Below are 21,204 nucleotides of genomic sequence, written 5' to 3' on the forward strand. Positions count from 1 at the left end.
TGCATCGTCTGAAGTTCTGAACAAGCTCAGCCAAGTAAAAATGCAGCGCTGCACAAATGCACAGCCACCGCACTCACCGCCCTGGCCACCCAAGTAACTTGCCAAATGCAACGATGGTGACATGGCTACTGCCGAAGAACAAGTTCTGGATCGGATACCTTATCCGGCTCCCTCCAATGGGCACACGCCATGGCCACGCCGCAAAATCCTCGCCTCCACCACTAACCTCGCATTCCCGCGCCCCCGCCATATCTGCCAAGTCAGCGCCCCGCTATATACCCAACTCCACTAACCAAGCAGCACGTTGGATCAAGGACACCGCCGCCCGAGAGCCCCTCCCCGATCCCCAAGAGGCAAGAGCAGCAGCAGCAGCAGCAGCGAGCCATGGCCACCTCGACCGCCGCCGTGCTGTCCCCGCCGTCCGTGGCGGGGCTCCGCCTGGCGCCGTCGCCCCGGGCGCGCGTGTCGTTCCGCGCGGCGCCGGTGAGGCGGAGGTCCGTGGCGGCGCGGGCGGAGCTGAGCCCGTCGCTGGTGATCAGCCTCAGCACGGGGGTGTCGCTCTTCCTGGGCCGCTTCGTCTTCTTCAACTTCCAGCGGGAGAACGTGGCCAAGCAGGTGCCCGAGCAGAACGGCAAGACGCACTTCGAAGCCGGCGACGAGCGCGCCAAGGAGTTCGCCGCCCTGCTCAAGTCCAACGACCCCGTCGGCTTCAACCTCGTCGACCTCCTCGCCTGGGGCTCGCTCGGCCACATCGTCGCCTACTACATCCTCGCCACCTCCAGCAACGGATACGACCCCAACTTCTTCTGAGCGCGGGGCGGTGTCCCTGACGGGCTTGCTGTAATCTAAGACTCAGTCACTGTGTTGGTGTTTGCTGCGTTTTGGTGATGTATCTGGTGCCGGAAAGATTGGTTAATTTGGACAAGTAGTGCGACTGCGTGTGTATATTGCCGCATGAATTTGATCTTCATCTGTGTCTCTGTGAATTCATCTACTTCCACGCTTCCAGTATGTCTTGCAAAACCCAGTTAAGATTCATATGCATGACTTGAGAGAAACACACACACGTGGCAGGAAAAACGGCGGAAGTAGCATGTCCAGAATCCAGAAAACCAAAGGTAGATTTGCATTTCCCTGTTAATCTGTAACAGAATTCCTAAAATGATTTGGCTGTTTTTTTTTTTGGGGGGGGGGGGGGGGGCGGAGAGAGTAGAATACAATATAACGATAACGAAAATTGGTTAGGGGTTTGTGCCCAATAAATAACAGTAAACAGTTCTTCATGACTGTACGAAAAATTCAGGACTGCCAAATGAACCTATGTATTTTTTTTTACTTTAGCCACTCTCAGCATGTATATTGTATAGCAAAGTTATATTGTGGAACATGACTGGCAAACAAAACATAAAAAAGAATGGTAGATGTGCATGAACCACCAGGGTGACGGGATCCCTTTGTGAACATTGTGCAGGCCCTGGAAAAGCTGCACAAGTGGCATTTACAGAATCCACGGAACCGAGAAAAAGTACAGTAAATTCATACAGAGATTACTAGCAAAATCGAGTTGATGTTACATAAATGAAAATTTGTAAGGGCGATTGATGCCTAATAAATTACAGTAAACAATCTTTCAACAATGTCTACACAAAGGCTGATTGGCAGAATTTTCTAACCTCAAGTAGGTACAATCTCCGGAGAAGAGGGCAGGAACAGGAAGCGAACTAGGAGGGTCCCCATGGCTATGCATAACAGCACAAACTGGATGGAGCAGAACAATGATGCTCTGCTTGCTCTGGCCTGCAGCTTCAGGACTTCTGAAGTCTCCGAGAGCTCCTTGCACTGTGACTCTAGCTTATCCACCATCTCTTCGAGCATCATCGCCCTGTTCTCAGTGTGTCTCAGCTTAGTTTCTAAGGATTTGCGATCCCCTGTCAGGGATTTCTGCGCCTCGTAAAGAGCAAATTGATCCTTTGTTGGGTGTTCCCAACCCTGCGAAGCTCTTGTAAGGATAAAGCACTGAATCTCTGCCTCCATCTTCTCCACGAACAGTTGATCTACATCAGACTGCAGAGACAGCAGATCGCTGTTACATGCCACGGTCTCCTGTGGTTGTATCTGATTGAATGCATCCAGTTTAAGTATTTTCGAATCCCGCTCATTGATGAGCATGGTCGCTTCTTCCAGCTTTGACTCGAGTATCTTTATCTTCTCACCCAATTCTTCTACAGATTCGTCAGGATGGGGTGAGTTGCTCCATTCTGTTTCACTGTGGTGAGTTGTGGAATTTTCGTCAGTTTCCTTCCTGATCTCCACAAACTTTTGGATCTCTGCAATATATATAGCAGCAAATAGTTATTGTAAAAACACTTGGCTGGGGCAATAGAAGATATTCTTATCGAAGAATAAACAAGCTTTTGAACAAAATGAAAAAGAATATCTCAGAAGGTCACTAAAAATATACTGATGGACTATAATCATACAGTAGTGATATGGTTAGCTAGCACACACAAATTAGATTTCTCAGAACAGACACAATAAGAATGACTTGTTACTCTGTTATAAGACCTGCCAAAGTGAGGACAGGTAATTTTTCGAAGTTATAAAGGGTTCTGGAATAGCTAACAGAAAATGCTAGCTGAAGACAACAAATACTTCACTTCTCAGAAGTAGGAGATGAAGCCAGATATTCAGTATCAGCTGAAAATTCTAAAGCGCGCAGTGTGTCACAGCACAAGTAAATTCAGAAGAGATGTCAAACATTGAGCAGGTCAATAATTGTGGCGATTAATTATCATTGCATTTGTATTCTTGAATAAGAAGCAACATAGCCTTTGAACTAATTAACTGCTTATCGGCTGTCATATGTCAAAATAGCAAAAAGTCTACATTTTTTTTGAAGCAAAAAAAGTCTACATTTGCTTTTGAATAAAGCAATCTTCATGTTGACCAACTCATCTTACAGCTAAAAAAACCAGCAAACAAGGACCATTTGGCCGGATGTCCTCACAAAGTGTAAGTTACTTCCTACAACTCGTATGCTAAACTCTTCTTCTGCAGCAAATTCATTCAACAGTGCAGAATTATTGAATTAACCAGCACTGTGTATGAAAGTAGCATAGAGCGACAAATAAATTTGTCAAAAGATTATCCTCAGCAAGCACCATTCCATTATTCAGTGTTCCTTGAATCAATGATCGACCAACTACAACAATAACTCTTTTCATCCCAACAAATAGAGTAGGCCATGTTACGAACCTGAACTAATGAATCTCAAAGTACAAGTGACGAGACAAATGCAGCTCATAGTAATCTGAAGATGCAGAATTTAATACCTATCTGAATTGAAAAGTGGACTTTTTGTCCTCCCAAAAGTACTAATGAACAATTATGACAATTAGATCATTCATTAAGCATATCAAACAACAATTAATTCATCACTTCAAAGTTACGAGAAATTCTAAAAAGAGCAAAGTTCCAATACGATTTAATTATCTCTAATAGGCAACCTTTAAAGTAATGGCAAGTCAAGCTGGTAGAGAGGAATCTGACAATACCATTCTCAAGTGCTTCCTGTGCTGACTGTAGCAATGCAATTGATTCAACATACGGATCAAGACCTAAATGAGTCCCTCCATTCTCAAACATGCCGACACTCGCTTCATCTAAGATATGATTGTTGGCATCAGAATCAGAGTTCCCCAATCTCCCAACTACACTCCCGTTCTCCTTGTAGAAACCTCCGGTGGTATACCGCACCCCCTCACCTGGAGGCTCGTTGTCACTTTGATGGTCATCGGGGAACAGAACCTTGTGAACACCATTGCTGGTGATCCCTGTGCTGGATCGCCGTGCATGAGCAGCACTGGAGCTGCGGAGGTTGGACTCAACGCTGGAGCGCGAATTCTCGGGTTCCACAGGGGAGGCGGCGGCGCGCGCACTGGAGCCGCGCCCGCGTGCAGCCCGGAGGTTCTTGCCATGAGCAGCGCCGCCGGGGGCACGGGATCGCGCCCTGTCGCGCTCCCGGCCGAAGCCGCCGGACGAGAAGTCGTGGCGAGGCGCGCAGGCGGCCGTGGAGAACTTGCTGGTGCGGTCGTCGCTGTTGTCCGAGTCAGCGCCGCCCGCGCCCAGCGAGAATCCAGCGGTGGCGATGAGGAGGCCGAGATTCGGGTCGAGCCTAGTCGGCGCCGGCGGCGGGGACGCCTCCAGCGGCACGAAGCTGGACTCCACGGACGCGACCGAGCTCTCCACCTCCTCGACGGCCGCGTCCTGCTTCCCCTTAGGCGCGTCGGCGCCGGGGCCGAGACGGCGCTTGTGGAGCTGCGCCGCCAAATCCTCGCCCGCGCCCGCGCCAGCGCCGGTGCCGGCGGTCCCGGGGCTCGCCGGGGACCCCTCGTGGTGCTGCTGCTCGCGCGGGATACGGCGCCACCGGCGGAGCCCGCGGCCCTTGGTGACCGGCTCGGCCGGCCGCGCCTCCGGCTCCGGCGCCGGCGCCGGAGACTCGCCCACCGACTCGCCGACGCTGTTGGCGCCGGAATCCATGCCGCCCGCCGCCGGGATTGGCGCCAGAGGCCGCGGCTTCAGAAGCCGGATGGGATCAGGCGCCGCATCGGAGGGCGGGAGGCACGGGGCCTTGGGATCGGTGCCAGCCCGTGGTGGCCGGTGGGGGCTCTTGGGATCGGAATTCTCCGGCCCCGGGCTTGGAGCTGGAGATCCAGGGAGCGGAAGGCGAGAGGAAACAGAGAGTATCAGTAAACAAACGGAAAAAAAATCCCCACTCCTTATCGTCGTGGGTTCCGCCGTTCGCTGTACGTGGCCAGATTTGTGTGGGACCCGCGTCCTAGCTGGCGGGCCCTACAAGTACAACTAACCTGCGTCATGTCAGAGTTCCCGCGTCGCCGGCCGCCGGCGCCAATCTGTCACCATATTCGGGCCGCTACTTGACGTAGATGGGCCGGTTCAGCTCTAATCTAGGCCCATCTAAAATCACCTGCCAGGCTGCCACCGCCAATCATATACATCTTCCGAAAGATTTTTTATTCTCCACTTTCCAGTGTTTGAGATTTGTATAGTCATCTACAACCATTAGATCTAACACACTCAAACCCTATCCCTCACCCTCTCACCTTGCGCTTTGTCCGTGTCCAGCGCCGCCGCCCCGATGCGGGTTCTCGCTGCCGCCGTGCGCACCGCCTGACGCGGCCCCGCGCCGCCACCGTGCGCCCTGCCGCGGGCCTCACCTTTGCCCGCCGCCTCCGCTGTCGCGCGGTCGCCGCATCGCTCCACCCCAGCCCATCCCCTGCATCACGCCGCCGCGGCTGCAGCCTGCCGGCGCGCCGCCTCCTCTCCCGCGGCCGGCCGCGCGCCGTGTGCCCGCAGCGCCACCGCCTTTCCCGCGGCCGCCCGCGGTGCCTCCGCCTCTTCCACGTGCCGCGCGCCCGCAGCGCCGCCGCCGCCGCCGGTGCCGGCAGCCGGTATCGGAGAAGATGATAGAAAAAAAATGTTGAGGTTCAACATTTTTGAATTGCTAGTTCAACATTTTTTCTGTAAAATGTTGAATAAACCATTAGCTGGGCCTTAATGGTCTTTATAGGTGAGTTGCTTAACTATCTTCCACAAGATGTATAGGAGCCCCCGACTGCCACCACCCACCGGCAAGAAGAGGTGCTGGCATCGCCAATCCAATGCATCTTCCGGAAGGCGGGACGCCCACCACATTCCGATGTTTGAGATCCGTGCGGCTTTCGTGGGCTGCACGATCTCTTCTTACTCCTCTGTCACACACCGCCCAATGGTCGCCGGCTTTACAAGAGAAGGTGTGGGGAACGAATCGACTGGCGGAGGGCGGTGGTGTGTGGGTGGGCGAGGCGGCGGAGCGCGAGCTGCCGGGACAGTGGTTGCCGGCGGCTGGCCAAGTCCCGGGCGGGGGCGTCATGCCGGAGAGGGTAGGGGCAGGCAGGGATGCGCCGGCGGCGGATAGATGGAGGGCGGCGCGGCGCCCTGCCGCCAACAGCCGGGACAGCGGAGGAGGCTGCGGGTGTCGTAAGGAAGAAGATGGCATTGTGAGCTTAGCGGGCTGGAAGATGGAGTCCCTATGCATCTTCCGGAAGCCAGACAGGAGCCCTCGGCCGGCATGTGTCGCCGGCCTGCCGTCGCCCGACCAGCGGCCAACAGACTGAACAGAGATTATACTCCTACGAACAGATTGAACATGACGACGCACGCAAGAGCATCCGCGATTTATTTTCACACGAGATCAGTTCGTTATTCCAAACCATTGCCAATTAGCCATTTTCCAGTACAGGCCAGTGTCATCCCAGGCACTGGCGCACAGCTCTTCTCGGTGTCGGGGAGGGCAGGGCAGCGGACGCTGGTGATCAGGCGACGCGGCGGCACAGCGTGAGCCCATCGGCGATGGCGAGCTGGCAGACGCGGACGCGGCGGTCGGCGGCGATGGCCGCGTTGAACTCCCTGGTGGCGGCCGCGAGCGGCTCGTCGGGGGTCGCGACCACCGAGCCGCCCCACAGCGTGTTGTCGTAGGCGATGAGGCCCCCGACCCGGACCAGCTGCAGCAGCCGCTCGTGGTAGTTGAGGAAGTTCACCTTGTCCGCGTCCACGAACGCGAAGTCGAACGCGCCCTTGTTCCCCTCCTGCAATGCAAGCCCAAAACCTCAGCGGCATCATCTCAGGGATCGCGCTCTGTGCGAAGGGAGACGAAGAGGGATTTCCATCCATCTCACATCGGCGACCATCTGATCCAGCACCGGCAGCGCGAGCCCGACGTGGAAGTCGATCTTGTGCGCGACGCCGGCCTTCTCGATCACCGGCGATCCGATCCGGTCGTAGCTCTCGCGGGTGACGTCGATGGCCACGATCTGTCACCGAGCACGGAGATCGATCAACGGCAGGCTCACGCCGTGGGCGCGCATGTTTGCAAACCGTGGGCGAACCGGCGGCACCAACCTTGCCGTCGTCGGGGAGCGCCAGGGCAGTGGCGAGCAGCGAGTACCCGGTGAACACGCCAACCTCGATGGCGTTCCGGGCGCCCAGCATCTCGAGCAGGAGCCCGAACAGCTGCACCTCGTCCGGCGACGCCGCCATGGCAGCCCTGCAGGGCGCCTCAGCCCACGGGGAAAAACGTCAAACACCTACCGTGCAATGCAAGAAGCGCCCAAAGGCACGCCAACGCACGCACGGGATGAGCAGCTGGCGAATCCGAGGAGGGCGTGACTCACATGGGGTGGGAGGCGGTGGCGAGGCGGAGCTCCCGCAGGCAGTCGGGCTCGCGAGGGAACACGGTGGATTCCAGAATGTACTAGAGGGAGGTGATCGGTGGGGGACGAACGAAAGAGAGAGAGATCAGAAGCGTAAGTCTCGTCGCGGGGTGGGGGATTGGTGCTGGTGATCTTCATGGATTGATTACCTGGTACAGGGGCTCGCTCTTGAGGAGGGTCTTGCTGTGGAGGCTGGCCGACCCGGCGGCCGCCTTGTTGCCTTCTCCGGCGCCGGTGGCGGCCATGCTTTTGCTCACCGGCGATGCTGTCGCCAGCAGGCTGCAGGCCGTTTGCTTCTGGCAACAAGGGGAGTTCTCAATTCTTGAATGCTTCGCCTAAACTTCCATTTAACTACGTATGTGATGCCACATTAGAAAACTGGGAAGTGACGCGTCAGCGGCTGGAATCAAAGTACTGGTACGAGGCAACGCCAACCAGGGAACAAAGAAAACTAGAACAACTGGCGCGGCCTTGCCGCGCCACGACCTGTAGGCGTGGAACCCTTAGTTTTTGTTCATCATTTTTGTGATCCGTAGAAGTATGTGCAGGGTGGGGTGTACAATATAGTGATGGATGTGGAAGCTGTATGGATAAAGCTTAATTGTTGAGCACTTGGAGTTACCCTTCGTTGCAAGCACACAATTATTTTTGTTATGATAACATGCTTTGGACCACTATTTATATATAGAATACTCATGGACTTGGCATATATGATACACCAAAATATTATAGACTTGTGCCGTATCTTTGGTTTTCCTAGTTCCAAAGAGCAGAACTTTTTGGGCTTCCTGAACATCACAGCTATTTGTCCGAACTAATCAGGATTTGCCTTGTGACCATCTCCATACGTGCAACAAAATATGGTTCTTTCACTAAAACACCTAGATTTGGCATTATACCATAGCATTTATAAGTTAAGGTTGTAGCTGATATATCTATGTAGAACATATCCAAAAGAGGGTGACAAAGATGTCGCATGGTCCTGTGAACTGTAGAAGACAATTAATGGACAGTTATTTTTTGTTAATGAAAATGAATGAAAGAATTGCAGTACCTCTGTAACCAGTTTTGATCTATGTGTGTGTGTGACCTTTTTGGCTCTCTGCCTGAGATCTTCCTTTTCATGTGTGTCATCAAGCTATATGAAAAGTCTAGGGAGGTGACCCGCGCATTAATTTGCGCGGCTAGTTTGACTAAGATCTTATATATTGCTATTGTTTAAATGTTGTTATAAATGTTTGGAAAACAACTTATGAAATTTTAGAAATTAAATGTCATCTAGCAAATGAATACTCCCTCCAGTTTTAAACTTTGACTATAAATAAAGTTTATATGTGTTGAGTTTGACATGTTAAAATTGTATTAAAAAGATTCATCTTAGAATATAATTTTACAAAAATATATCTCAATTGTATATTATAAATAATTTATAGCAAAAGGAAGCAGTAGTCAAAGTTGAGTTTATATGTCTAACCTGCTGGTTGGTGGCGAACTGGCGATGACGAAGCATGGCTCCATCATCACGGCATGGGTGTCGAGCCAGTGCGTGCCTGATGCCCTTTGTGCCTGCACGTTGACGTAGGCCTTTGCCTGGTGCCAGACCCACTCCTCGGCGCAGCCAGTCATCGACGCCGGCGGCGTGTACACCTTGCTCTCTTGGCGGCGGTGATGCCATCGCGGAGCTCCGGCAGGCTGAACTCGATATCCACGGGCATGAGCATGCCGGCCGATGCCGTCCTCGTATAGCCGCGCCTGATGATGTCGTAGAAGGAGTAGTTCAACTCTCGAAGCTGACATATCCCATGAGCCTTGGCATGTACGCATCCTCTTCCGGCATCGTCAGCCAGCAGTTCGGGTCCGTCTGCGTCGCCCGCCCGCTGACCCCCATGCGGCCGCGCCGGTCTAGGGTACGGGTGCTCCCTGACTCGCCTAGCGTTGGGCCGCGGGTTGCCGCTGTCCGGCGGGTCGAGGTCGTTGTGCACATCATAGCGCTAGACAGGTCCTGCTGGTCGTATTTCGCCAGTTGCGGAGTTCATCATCGCTGTAGGGTTTTGCCCACCACCGGCATCTGGGGCTCGGCATCACTAGGAAGAAAACGCTCTTTTTTTCTCTTGTTCTTTTATTAATTGATTGTTCTTTTATTAATTGATGATAGAGGTGGGTAATATAGGAACTGCTATAGAGGCACTGGGAAGAAGACTCTTTTTTTTCTCTTGTTCTTTTCTTAATTGATTGTTCTTTTATTAATTGATGGTAGGGATGGGTAATATAGGAACTGCTATAGGGGTATTTTAGGTTTATTTTTTATAATGGCAATAGTGGGTAATTTTATTTTTTTCTCCGATTAATGTGGGAATTTTTAGGCCTTGTGAGCGAAGGTGGAGACTCCGTTTGTTGACCAAATAATAAAATAATAGATTGTACGATAAATACTAAGATGAAAGGCCGAAAGGGTCAGCCCCTAGCATCAGCGGCGCGGCAAGCCCCTGCCCCGGCATGGGGTCGGCGCGGGCGGAGTGAGCTAGGTGCCGCCGCCGGACGCCGTGCGTCCTGGTCGTGGCGAGTGGGCGAGAGCGGCTCAGTCAAGCCCCAACGGGGCGTGCCTGGCACGGCAAGCCCCAGGCCCCGACCAGACGGCTCAGCGCGGTGCCGGCACGCGTGGCCTCAGGTGGGGCTGGCGTGCGGCGGCTTGGCCGGCGAGCGGGCGGCCTGGGGTGGAGACTCCGGTGCGCGCGACGGTGTGAGGGTGGCCGCCGGCAGCAAAGGCAACAGGAAAAAAGATCTAGGTATAGAGCGGAGGAGGGGGACGGGAGGTAAAAATCATGAAAGAATGGTGGAAGATTTCTCTTACCACATATTCTGGGTCCCGGAGTCGTCTTCTTCGATTCGTTGGTGCGCGATGGGTGTGGTTGAGCATAAAGTTTTTGCCTCCGTCAGAACTTTTCCTCTTTGCTTATGAAGACGCGACCTTCTTGGAGCCTACAAGTCTTCCAGTCCACTATAGAAAACTCTCGATGGAACTTGTGCTGGCACTATACCAGATGTTGGATAGGAATCAGACGGCTGCTAATAAATGTAGACGTGGCTCAATAGTTAGGGAAAAAATGCCCCCCAATTAGGTCTTTTAAAGATGGAAATATATCATGTGCAAACCAACTTTTCCGTGCAAACTATGAAAACTTTAATCTGGACAATCAGATCAACATTCAAGGGGAGGTGGGCAGAGAGGTGGGAGGGGGATTTGCAAAAAGTGTGATTATCCAATCAAGGGCGAGTCCATATTGTAAAATTATCCAATCCCCCATATCCCTTGGATGTTGATCCAATGATTCAGATTGGAGTTTCCATAGTTTTTACGGAGAAGTTGGTTTGTATCTGATACGTTCCCTTTAAAAATATGTAAATTGTAAATATCCTCAAACTGATGTTTGTCTAATCTGGAAATGAAATATCGTGCTATGGCTAGATGGGAAATCCTAGCTTCACCAAGGAGAAACTCACCTGGGAGACTAAATGTAATTGTGCGGCCTTGTGAAACTAATCATGTATTAGACGTGCTATGACACAATTTTGTGGTTGATTTGAGCCCTCCTATTACCGGAGGTAGTTGCAGTGGTCGCTAACACAGTGACTGTCCAAGTTATGAACTCAGTTGAGTTCGGGGGTTTTCTCAATCGATTTGGCTAGATTTCTTCTTGTGCAATGCTGTGGGAGCGGTTTTTTTCCTAGTCTAGACTGTTGTATGTTTAGACTTGTAAAAGTTATAATGATGTTAATATGAGCCGGTAACCCCATCGAAATACCCGTGCTTTCTAATAAAACAACCACAACATTATGTTTGTCATTGAGAAAAGTCTAATAATTAAAAAAATCTGTTGAAACCTTGCTAAGGTCTGTTTGCCATTGCTAACGTGGGGGTAGTTAGGGGTCACATACGTGACTAAAAATCAAGCTATCACATAAAGGACGAATGAACCGGGCATGCGGCCCAATAAGGAAACATCAGAAAAAAATTGTATTTTTCAAACCGTAAATTCAAATCAAAATTCGACTACACCACTATATTTTGACGATAAAATCTTCAAAATAAAATCACACTTGAATATATTTATATGATTTGTTTGGAACAATTTTATCGAGAACAATCGTTCCAGCGTAATGAAAGAAATATTCCGCTCTGGATTATTTCCGGCTAACGTCGCCGAGGACATGGCAGACGGCGGCGGCGGCGGCGACCGGGACTCTCGCAACCCCTCGGTGCGTGGGTGCTATATATAATTTTTGAAAGATGGTTAACCTATATATCTATAAAGCCCACTAGACTCAAATTAAATTCAGCATTTTTGAAAAATTAGTTCAGCATTTGAAAATAACAGATTCAATATTTTTTTAAAAACACATTGCAATAGTTTAGAAAAAAATACTACATTCAACATTTTTTTACTAACTATCTCAACGTCTCAAGAGAATGCTTCTTCTCCGGCACCGGGGGTGGCGGGCGGCGGCGGCATCAGCCCAAGTAGCAGCGCGGCGGGGGCAGCTGGGCAGCGCGCGGCAGGGGCTGCTGGGCAGCAGCGGGGGCATGCAGCGCACGGAGGCATGCGCGAGCTTCGGCGAGGACGCGCGGCTAGCACCTCACGCCGGCAGCTTCGGGATCGAGCAGGAACAATAGCAATGGCGGCGACGGCTGTGGGCGAGAGGCCGGTGGAATTGGATGATGAAGGTAACGAATCGGAGGAAAAGTCATCTGCACGAATCTCCAACACTAAAAGATAGATAAAAAAAATCTTGTGGAAAGTATATAGGTTTCACGTAGCGACACCCACCCACCTATCGAGGAAAGTAAAAATAGGCTGCACTTATTGGGCTCGGTAGGCCCAGATAGCATATGATGGGCTTCAAACGGGATGGCTCAGAAAGGGCTGATTCATCACTAAAAAAAAAAGAAGGCCACGCCCGTCTGAAAATGGAGTTGTGTTCTGTCACAACTTGCTCATGCGAAGCTTCTTCCTGCATTGGAGTACGATACTGCTGTACCAGCGCTGTTGCCGCCTGAGCCATGCCCATTCTGTGAGGGTGGGCGAGGACAGTGTCACGCTCGCCTCATTTTGCATGGCATCTGCAGGAGCAGTCCATTCACGACTACAATCTGAAGGCCAATGGCGGCTCATCGGCCATTGCTCACTGGAAATTCTTGCGGGTAACCAACAGATCAATCGAGCAGACGGATCCATGGTTCACACCTAGTGCATTGCGCCCTATCGAGGCAATGGCATATATGCCGTGCCATCTCCTTGGCTGCGACGACTAGCCTAGCCTGCTGCTACTAGGATAGGAACGCAGCTGGTCATGGATGTGAGCTTCGTGTGCTCAGGGGAGGAGCCCTTCCAGATGGAGGTGGGCTTCTTCGACACCGTGCAGGACATCAAGGAGAAGCTCCAGAGCCGCCGGGGCTGGCCCGCCGCCGCCATGTCGCTCCTCCACAACGGCGCCGCGCTCGCGGACGACGGCGGCGGCATCGAGCGGCACGGCATCGTGGAGGGCTCCGTCCTCCACGTCTCCCTCGCCCTCGACGGTCCGCCGCGGCAGCAGACGCGGCGGGCGAAGCGGAGCAGACCGGCGAGCAGGAGGCGGGGCGACGAGGAGGGCGCCGCCGCCGCCGCGCCGCCGCTCCGGGTGACCGTGGTGTCGCGGTGCGGCGCGGGGCGCGTGGAGGTGGCCGTGGCCGCGCGCGCCGCGGTGTCGGCGCTGCGGGCGGAGCTGGAGCTGGAGCGCGCGCGCGGGACCGGGGGGTTCCCGCTGCCGGTCGACGGCGCCTACTTCTTCATACACCGGCAGAGCGTTATGGACGAGGCGCGCTCCTTCGAGTGGCACGGCGTGGCCGCCGGCGACGAGGTCGTCGTGTTCGACGGCTCCGTGACGAGGGCCCCAGCGTACTGAGCCGAAACTACGGCATGGCACCGCCATTTAAATCGAGTTTAATTACAACAAACTGGAGATCGATTCCTCATTTGCTTTCAGTTCTTGTGTACGCATGCATGACTGCTGGACACATGCAAGCGCTCGAAATGGGCGGCGCTTGCACACGTGCGCGCCGTCGCCGTTATCTGAAGCGAGCAGCCGTGCGACTTGCGAGGCCCCAGGTTCACATCTGATTTGTGTCCCCAAGGAGACAACACAGTCTTCAGGCAGGCTTCAGTAGCTCTAGACTTCTAGGAACAAGTTCTTTCCTGAGTCATGATATCAGAATGACGACCAGCCTGCCAGATCCAAAACTGCCTTCAGAACCAGCGGCACGCCGGCACCTGATTTGTTTTGTGCACAAATTTTCTTTGCTGTTTCAGGCGCTTCGACTAAGTCTGACCGCACCGCACAATTCCATCATCGAAAAAAGGACTGACTTTCTTTCAAAAAAAAAAAGGATTGACATCACAAGTTGGGCAGATAGCATTCACAACCAGAAGGTTTGATTGATTGATTTCCAATTTCCATAGACGATTACATGACGATAAGGCACCATCTTCAGCATTCTTTGCTTCAAAGAAATGCGCAAAGGGATGGGGAAAAAAACTAGTAGAACAAAGCAATGTTGCAGCGTCACTATCATGTATACAAGCTGAAGCAAATCTATCCCTTTTCCTCTTTCCTATTATTTACATCTGATGACCAAAAGGAGGCCTGCTCATCATCTGTTGGTAGGCTGATGGGGCTGCATTTGTTGTTGGGAAGCCCGGTTGCGATACTGGCTCCGCCTTCGGTTCCACTGGCATCATGAGGCCTGGGTATCCCTGCATAGCTGATGAATTTCCAACAATCTTTGTTGGAGCAAGAGATCCTAGAGAGGGCATCGGAATCGCCATGCCCGGTGGAACCATCCCGAAGCGGAAATTGCCTGTTGCTGGTCCCAAATGGCCAAAGGAGCCGAAAGGAGGGCTAGCACCAAAATGAGCAAAACTGGCTTGTGCTGGTTCATGCCTACGGTGAGAACTACTACCTTGTGAGGCAGATGGAGCGTTGGCAGAACTAGAACCGGCTTGCCCACTGTTTCTGGCTGCCGGAACTTCATGGTTGTGCTTTCCTTCATATGTAGTGATGACGGATTTCAGATCATGAGATGCTCTTTCCACATGCTTGCGCACTGAACAGCCAGGGTGCGTACATTTGTAGTAGCTCCTGCAGACAAATTAAATGAAAGGATGTTACTAATTTCAGGGGATCGAGGATACCATATACACGGTCCATTAGTGTAAGAAATGGTAGTGAAAGTGTGACCTTGGATTTGGATTGCCTTTAACGACCTTCTGACCATACTTGCGCCACCGATACCCATCGTCAAGGATGTCGACCTCGCTTGTGGTCTGAACAACCACCCTAGGCTCCCGGACAGCTCTAGAGGCTGCAGCTCCCATGTCAATGGTACTGGTGGCAACAGCAGTAGCAATAGTAGAAGTTCCTAAAGCATCCAGCTTCCTGAAAAAGAGTACCACCAGTGAGCTTAATATAACTGCCTGCAAGCTGTTTTAGGTAGTTAAGTGGTGGATAATATTAACCTTCTTTTAGATTCAGTCTCATCATCATCACCCTCACATTCTATAGAAACGGTGCCATGTGTTGCCCTCTCATCCTCCTCGTTAGACAGCGTTGATGAGACATCAACTGCATCTTGAGAGCCCATTAGAGACGCATCACCATGAGTTGATACAGGGAAGCAAGCAGCTGTTCTAGCCTCAACACCTTCGCCTTGTGCATTTTGGTTTGTCTCATAATCTTGCTTTTGGTCAGTTGAATTGGGACTATTGCCAAAAATGGAGTCAGATGCCTTTGCTTTAACAATTGTTGCATTGCTGTTATCCTTAACTACAGGAAAGCTTGACACGGACTGGTTTTGATGATAAACACCGTAGTCCTGTAAAGCAAAGCTTTTTCAGGCGCGTGAACTAATAAAAAGGTATTTTTTATTTAAAGAAACAAAACAAAAGGAGATTTTGGTGGTGAGGTTGGAAACAAAAGGAAGCCAAATACTACCATAATATTGCAAGGCAAAAGGAGGAGAAATGCTGCTAGTAGACATCAAAAGTCAAGAAAATAACCATTTCTGCAGTAGATAAGCTTGGTTGTTTAGAACCCAAGTGTGGTTGGAAAGAAAAAACATCATTATCAAATGTAGAATCTTCAGTTATCTTAGCAGCTAGTGGCATTGTTGACTTATCATTCGTTGCCATCAAAAATGGCAATGTGCCAGTAGTTGGAGAAGGCTGTGCCTGCAATTGACCGTAACAAATTCAGCTAAATTCACAAGGCAAGCATAACAGGGCAAGCATGTTGATCTAAAATTAGCAGCTATAGAATCAAAACAGAAGTCAAGCTTCTAAGACACTAGTCAGAGATCTATTTCTAGTATAACCAATGTTTTTGCACAGTAGACAGCAATCAGTGTTGTAGCCTCATGCAGAAGTATACTGCACAAAACCATGTTCATGTTCTACACAGTAGACATCAATCAATGTTCTTATATACTGTACAAAACCCATGTCTGGAAACTGCAATATGCAAGTCTTAAATGTTAACTTCAATTATGACTTATTGCAACCTAGATTAATAATTTAATATATAAATCCTGAGAGCACAGGCAAACCAATAAAAGGAAATATTGCATACCATCTTATTGTAAAGAAAAACAGGTGACTCAAGAAGTGTAGTTGGACTAAGACCAGGTGGAATTGACACGGGTGACCGAATAACTGCAGATGAACCAACTCGAGAAGTATCAATTTTTGAAACACTGAAACCTGCTCTTGCAGCCCTGCGCTCCGCCAAACCACCATGTGAGTTTGATTTCTGAGTAGCACTGAACAAATTCGGCTCCAGGGAAAAACCCTTATGAAATCTGTCTTTGACAGCTTGAGCAGGCACCTCCTCGCCCATACTCACAAGTTCTCTGCTCTTTTCGCATTGATCATGAGGCTTGTTAGTGCCATGTTCACTGAAAAGATTAGAGAATGGACCAGAGCTGAATTCTTCATTCAGGAAACTTGGCATGAGTGTTCTTGGGCTTGGTGTGAGGGGCGGGAACCATTCCTCCATGAGGGATCCATGGTTGCCAGTGCCGGTCATGCTTGCCAGTAATATATGTCAACTGAAATAATTGTTATGTAATACCACATTAGTCCTGCTGCAATATCAGATTGCTTGATAGTGGAATTGAGCAAAAACTTTTTTTCTTCTTCCGCTCTTTACATAGGCAGAAAAGAAAAACGTTGAAAACAAGTCAGGATTATATGGCAGAAGAAATAAGCCAAAGGCAGAGCACGTAAACGAATTAAATCATAGTATATATGGCGAGTAGTACTAGACTACTAGTACACAGACCAACTTAGCATAACAGTTTGTAGAGATGACAAAAGTCAAACACGGGAGTCGAACAGTTGAAAAATCAACTAGAACAAACGGCACACTTTACAATTTTTCACCAAATTTTGACCCAAAACATAAATTGTCATACAGAATGGAGAATCCAATATACTGCTCAAGCAAGCAAATTGGAAACCAAGCTGCAAACTTTCCCCAACAAAGCACTCAATCCCCACAACTGAAGCAACATGCAATTTCGATGCGACCTAGAGAGAAGAAAATTGAAATGACAAACAAATAAAATCCAAAGACGCAAACTTTACGATCCCAAAACGATCTCATCGAACATCGACAACTCTGAAACACGCAAATATTCGATGACAACGTAGCCGCCTTCATCATAAATATAGATACAAGGAAAAAGGCACAATCAACAAAATAAAAGCAGGAATGAAATTCTAACTGGCACCTGAACTGGGCTGGACAACGTCTCCAAAGACCAATGATTTGCTTCCTCTTCTCTCCCCAAAAAGCGAAGCAGTAGCAGGGTGCGCGGACTGGAGCAGAGCGCGACAACGCCGTCAGGAACAGAAACGGATCATGTGAAACGAAATTCCTCCTGCAAGAACACGAGGAACTAAAAATTGGAACCAAACTCTGTGGGTTCCCTTTATCGATGTTCTTCGCACTTTCACCAACCTTCCTAAAGGCTACACACGAGGGGAACGACGAAGATCTCGGGGGCACAAATGGGGATGCCGAGCTTCCATTCCACCAACCAAGAACCCTAAAAGAACAGAGGAAAGAATTCTCAACAAAGTGAGATTTTGCTGCCTCTTTCCGCCTCTTTCTGCAGCCTCTGGTTCTCCGGGCGCTACTTTTTTTTTAGAGAGGGAGAGGGAGAGCCGGAGAGGGAGGGAGGGGGAGAAGAGTAGGAGAGAGAAAGGCGGTTTGACCGAGGAGGCCGGAAGAGGTGGGAAGGGAGACTCGGAGGATTCTTTGTGCTTGTGCCAGCGCGGGCTCTAAGGGCTTATCTGGCTCCAGGACTTTTTTTTCAGAAGTCTCTATCACGTAAAAAGAATCTTATTATTTTATAGTATTAAATAAAATCTGTTTATAAATGTTTTTTGACAGCCGAGTGCTTTTTCGCGAGGCGAATCTAATGAGCCTAATTAATTCATAATTTGCTACAGTGATACTACAGTAACTATTCGCTAATCATAGATTACGATACCTCATTAGATTCGTCTCGCAGTTTAGCCCCAGGGTTCTGCAGTTAGTTTTATAATTAATATTTATTTAATACTTCTAAATACTAAAAAGTCTCTAGGACTTTTTTGAAGTCCCTGTTTCTGAACACCCCCTAAATGGCAAAATGCTGTCCTCTACTGCCTACAGCCTTCTATTGATGTACTGTAGGGCTTCAGTTTCAACTCTCTCTCTCTTCTTTTCATCTTCCGATGGACTATGGAGTTGGAAACAGTTCACATTTTTACGGTAGTTATAAACTTATAATTTGTACAGTGGAGGTTTTTTTTCTTTGTTTTTTCTCATTCGACTTAATCTACACCAATCTCTTCAGTAGACAGCATTTAAAGTAGTCATAGGACTTTTTTTTTGAGAGCTCAGCAAAGTAGTCATAGGAGTCGGAACCATGGATTTATTCGTGGCCATACAACCGTTGGGTCACTTTGGTCCAAGCTGTGAGCTCGCCTTGACCACCATTGTTGCCTCACTTTTATCCCCAATTGCGAGCTCGTACTCGCCTTGACCATCGTCGTTGCCCATAATTCGAGCACCTCAATAGATTCTCCGGCCGTCGTCACTGGCCAGACGTGGTAGCCAACAAAGCCCAAAATAAATATAACAAAACATTAGGAATTGACTCAATATATCTCAAGAATCATTGTAATTATCAATGTATGAGTATTTTTAGAAAAAAAGTACACGATTTCTTATGGACAAAGAGAATAACAATCAAGTACGCTGATAAAAGCAAATAATTTTAAAAATCTGACTGGGATTACTTTGGAAGCATCACTATTGATGGCTCCGTAATGTGAATAAATGAAAGGTGAGCTCAACATCATTTCTAAACATGTCAAATAATGCGTGCCCAATGCTACTTATTTACGAGCACACGCGAAGCTGTAAAATTTGACTGCACAAAAAAATGGAACTGTATTTTGTTGGCTTGGATGAAAACATGTGGCACCCAGAATAAGCTCAATCATCTCTGCAGAATAATAACCTCTTATGAAGTTATAGTGATGTTTGGGAATGTGGAGGCCCCTTTCAGATATGTGTTTGTCCAAATGCAAAAGGAGCTCTCGTGATTCCGCGACAAGTTTCAGCAAATTAGGTGGGGAAAGTCCCTCTTTGGGTCCATGCCTATGCCCCCCCCCCCCCCCTCTTTGGTATGGAAAATATGCCTCTTGGCATGAGTACATGGTTGGTGTGAATTAGCAACTTTTTTTTTGCAGCAGGGAGTAGGTGTCATGTTTTGGAAAGACAAACACTAAATGATGTACAAAGACATCTTTTGTTAGATTAGATTAATACTCTGTCCGTTTCAAATTATAATTCATATGACTTTTTTAACCCTAAGTTTGATCAGTCGTTTTATTCAAAAAACTTATGCAAACATAGTCAAATTTAAATTATTGTTGAAGAACTTTTATTAATAAAGCAAGCCACAATAAAAGAAATGGTATGTTGCATAAATTTTTGAATAAGACGAGTGGTTAAACTTAGGCTAAAAAGTCAAACGAAAATTCTACGAGCCTAACTCTCTCATGGTAGCAGATAAGCGTGTACTTTCCTACCAACTAGGTTCCAGTCATTTACTAATCGGTTAGAAATCTAATGCTCCAGCGAAAATTCTATGGGCTGCTGGTAAGTAACCGGACCGCTGGTTCAGTAACAATGCCAGAAGACCCATCTGAAAATGTCAAGGAGTGGTGGAGGCGAAGCCTGTCTTCTTTGTCACAATCAAAGGCGTTCATTAGCAGCTGTACTTATGTATACCACTTGGAACCTATGGAAGGAGAGGAACAGGTGCGTCTTCAACTCAAAAAGCTTGCAACCTCACATTGTTTTGAGGAAGTGCTACTTAGAAGGGTAGCATGTGGTCAGCCGGCCGTGGAGTAATTTTATTTCTAATGTGTAAGAGGAGTTTTTTTAGTCATTTCTGTAATAATTGTCTACTTGTTTAAACTGTAAACCTCTGCTTCTTTCTTAAATGCCTCGGCAGTGCTCCAGCCTAATTGTTCAAAAAAAAATTCTATAAGCATGTAAAAACTAAGCCATGGAGCAATCTCCTTGGGAAAATCTCAGTCGATTCCCAAGAATTCTAATGAAGGTTACCAACCTACAACTTCATAGTTTTTTCTTCGCACTAGTGGATTCAGACATGTTACATGCCGCCCTAATTAACACAGCCCAAAGTTCATTTAACAAACTTCGAATGAGAGCCAGAATCAGATGTCATCTACCACCGGGCGCTACTCCAGCACGAGACCTGAAGCAGAGCTTTTCTGAGCTTGTAGCGTGGAATTATCCATCTCCAAGCAAAGTGCGCTGCAGCCTGCAGAGTTGGCCAGTCCCCAGCTCGACCGTGCTGCTCCAGCAGTCGAGCTTTTTGTCTCTGACCGTGCTGCTAAAGTGCAAAGCCTGCAGCACATGTGATCTGACTGCGCACAACTGAACTGAGGCCTGTTCCCCGTAAACGCAAAAACGTAAAAAAATTTGCGAATGAATCTTACTAATTTGAAGTACTAAATAAAGTCTATTTATAATTTTTTTTGCATGGATGAGTTGTAAATCGCGAGACGAATCTAATGAGCCTACTTAATCCATGATTTGCAACAGTGATGCTATAGTAACCATCCACTAATTATTAATTAATCATGGATTAATTAGCATCATTAGATTCGTCTCGCGATTTACAACCCATCTGTGCAAAAAAGTTTTGTAAATAGAATTCATTTAGTACTTCAAATTGGCAAGATTTCGTCAAAAAAAATTTTGCGGTTACACCCGTGGAACTTCAACTTGGGTTCCAATCTGTCACTCGGAGTTCAGAAAAAAACACAAGGGGAATAGATCATACTGACAAGATAAAAGCAAACAGGAATATCACAGCAAACAGTCCAGTTTCAAACTTACGTCTCAAAATTCGACAAATTTCTTATCCGACAGTAGTTGTAATAACCAAATAGCTTACAATAACAGGAATTTCAGCATAGTACTACTCCTATTTGACCATGGTTAATTGGTTATCCATACTGCAAAATCAGTTACGTTGGAACATTGGGATCGAATTCTATTTCTATTCTAATAATCATAATTTAGACACAAATATATTAAGCTAATATAATCATAATAGAATATATTTATACACTATTGTTGCCCATATAAGAGAGATACTTATGTACTACATTCCTATTATAGAGGAGTGAGCTAAAGAGTGTGCTATAAATTACGGAATAGAAATATAAATTGGTGGTGCAGAGAATCAATTTTCATCTTACACTCTATGAATTTAGGATAAGCTTATATCTAAAGTAGGAGTGGTGGGATG

The 21,204-nt window shown here is 48.5% G+C and overlaps 5 protein-coding genes across 5 annotated transcripts; 2 read left to right on the forward strand and 3 right to left on the reverse strand.

Moving 5' to 3' along the window:
* Positions 1-264: 264 nt before the first annotated feature.
* Positions 265-993, forward strand: LOC120682549 (photosystem I reaction center subunit V, chloroplastic). Its single transcript, XM_039964512.1, has one exon. The coding sequence runs from the start codon at positions 385-387 to the stop codon at positions 808-810; it is 426 nt and encodes a 141-aa protein (XP_039820446.1). The 5' UTR covers positions 265-384; the 3' UTR covers positions 811-993.
* Positions 994-1,424: 431 nt separating this feature from the next.
* LOC120682530 (WPP domain-interacting protein 2-like) lies at positions 1,425-4,764 on the reverse strand. The gene is made up of 2 exons (XM_039964490.1): positions 3,555-4,764; positions 1,425-2,327 (listed from the first exon to the last, which is right to left on the reverse strand). Exons 1-2 carry the CDS (start codon positions 4,537-4,539, stop codon positions 1,675-1,677), a joined length of 1,638 nt encoding a protein of 545 aa, XP_039820424.1. The 5' UTR covers positions 4,540-4,764; the 3' UTR covers positions 1,425-1,674.
* A 1,444-nt stretch (positions 4,765-6,208) lies between these two features.
* On the reverse strand, positions 6,209-7,751 carry LOC120682561 (caffeoyl-CoA O-methyltransferase 3-like). The gene is made up of 5 exons (XM_039964523.1): positions 7,421-7,751; positions 7,233-7,312; positions 6,961-7,105; positions 6,738-6,872; positions 6,209-6,647 (listed from the first exon to the last, which is right to left on the reverse strand). Exons 1-5 carry the CDS (start codon positions 7,514-7,516, stop codon positions 6,375-6,377), a joined length of 729 nt encoding a protein of 242 aa, XP_039820457.1. The 5' UTR covers positions 7,517-7,751; the 3' UTR covers positions 6,209-6,374.
* A 4,869-nt stretch (positions 7,752-12,620) lies between these two features.
* LOC120682571 lies at positions 12,621-13,211 on the forward strand. Its single transcript, XM_039964535.1, has one exon. The coding sequence runs from the start codon at positions 12,621-12,623 to the stop codon at positions 13,209-13,211; it is 591 nt and encodes a 196-aa protein (XP_039820469.1).
* Positions 13,212-13,714: 503 nt separating this feature from the next.
* Positions 13,715-17,610, reverse strand: LOC120682580 (probable WRKY transcription factor 2). The gene is given in 8 exon segments (XM_039964544.1): positions 13,715-13,942; positions 13,945-14,444; positions 14,544-14,741; positions 14,822-15,177; positions 15,362-15,532; positions 15,930-16,407; positions 17,092-17,241; positions 17,322-17,610. Coding segments are annotated over 6 exon segments (1,725 nt in total). The 5' UTR covers positions 16,386-16,407; positions 17,092-17,241; positions 17,322-17,610; the 3' UTR covers positions 13,715-13,898.
* Between the last annotated feature and the right edge of the window lie 3,594 nt (positions 17,611-21,204).

This window comes from Panicum virgatum, chromosome 2K (assembly GCF_016808335.1).
Source record: "Panicum virgatum strain AP13 chromosome 2K, P.virgatum_v5, whole genome shotgun sequence".
NCBI classification, from domain to species: domain Eukaryota; kingdom Viridiplantae; phylum Streptophyta; class Magnoliopsida; order Poales; family Poaceae; genus Panicum; species Panicum virgatum.

What these genes read in the sequence shown, in the direction of transcription:
- LOC120682530 (XM_039964490.1), bottom strand. Translation starts at nt 4,539, where the DNA reads ATGGATTCCGGCGCCAACAGCGTCGGCGAGTCGGTGGGCGAGTCTCCG. An exon ending in ACAGGAAGCACTTGAGAATG is followed by an intron (nt 2,328 to 3,554) that starts GTATTGTCAGAT and finishes TATATATTGCAG; the next exon opens with AGATCCAAAAGTTTGTGGAG.
- LOC120682549 (XM_039964512.1), top strand. Translation starts at nt 385, where the DNA reads ATGGCCACCTCGACCGCCGCCGTGCTGTCCCCGCCGTCCGTGGCGGGG.
- LOC120682561 (XM_039964523.1), bottom strand. Translation starts at nt 7,516, where the DNA reads ATGGCCGCCACCGGCGCCGGAGAAGGCAACAAGGCGGCCGCCGGGTCG. An exon ending in AGAGCGAGCCCCTGTACCAG is followed by an intron (nt 7,313 to 7,420) that starts GTAATCAATCCA and finishes ACCTCCCTCTAG; the next exon opens with TACATTCTGGAATCCACCGT. An exon ending in TGGATCAGATGGTCGCCGAT is followed by an intron (nt 6,648 to 6,737) that starts GTGAGATGGATG and finishes CTTGCATTGCAG; the next exon opens with GAGGGGAACAAGGGCGCGTT.
- LOC120682571 (XM_039964535.1), top strand. Translation starts at nt 12,621, where the DNA reads ATGGATGTGAGCTTCGTGTGCTCAGGGGAGGAGCCCTTCCAGATGGAG.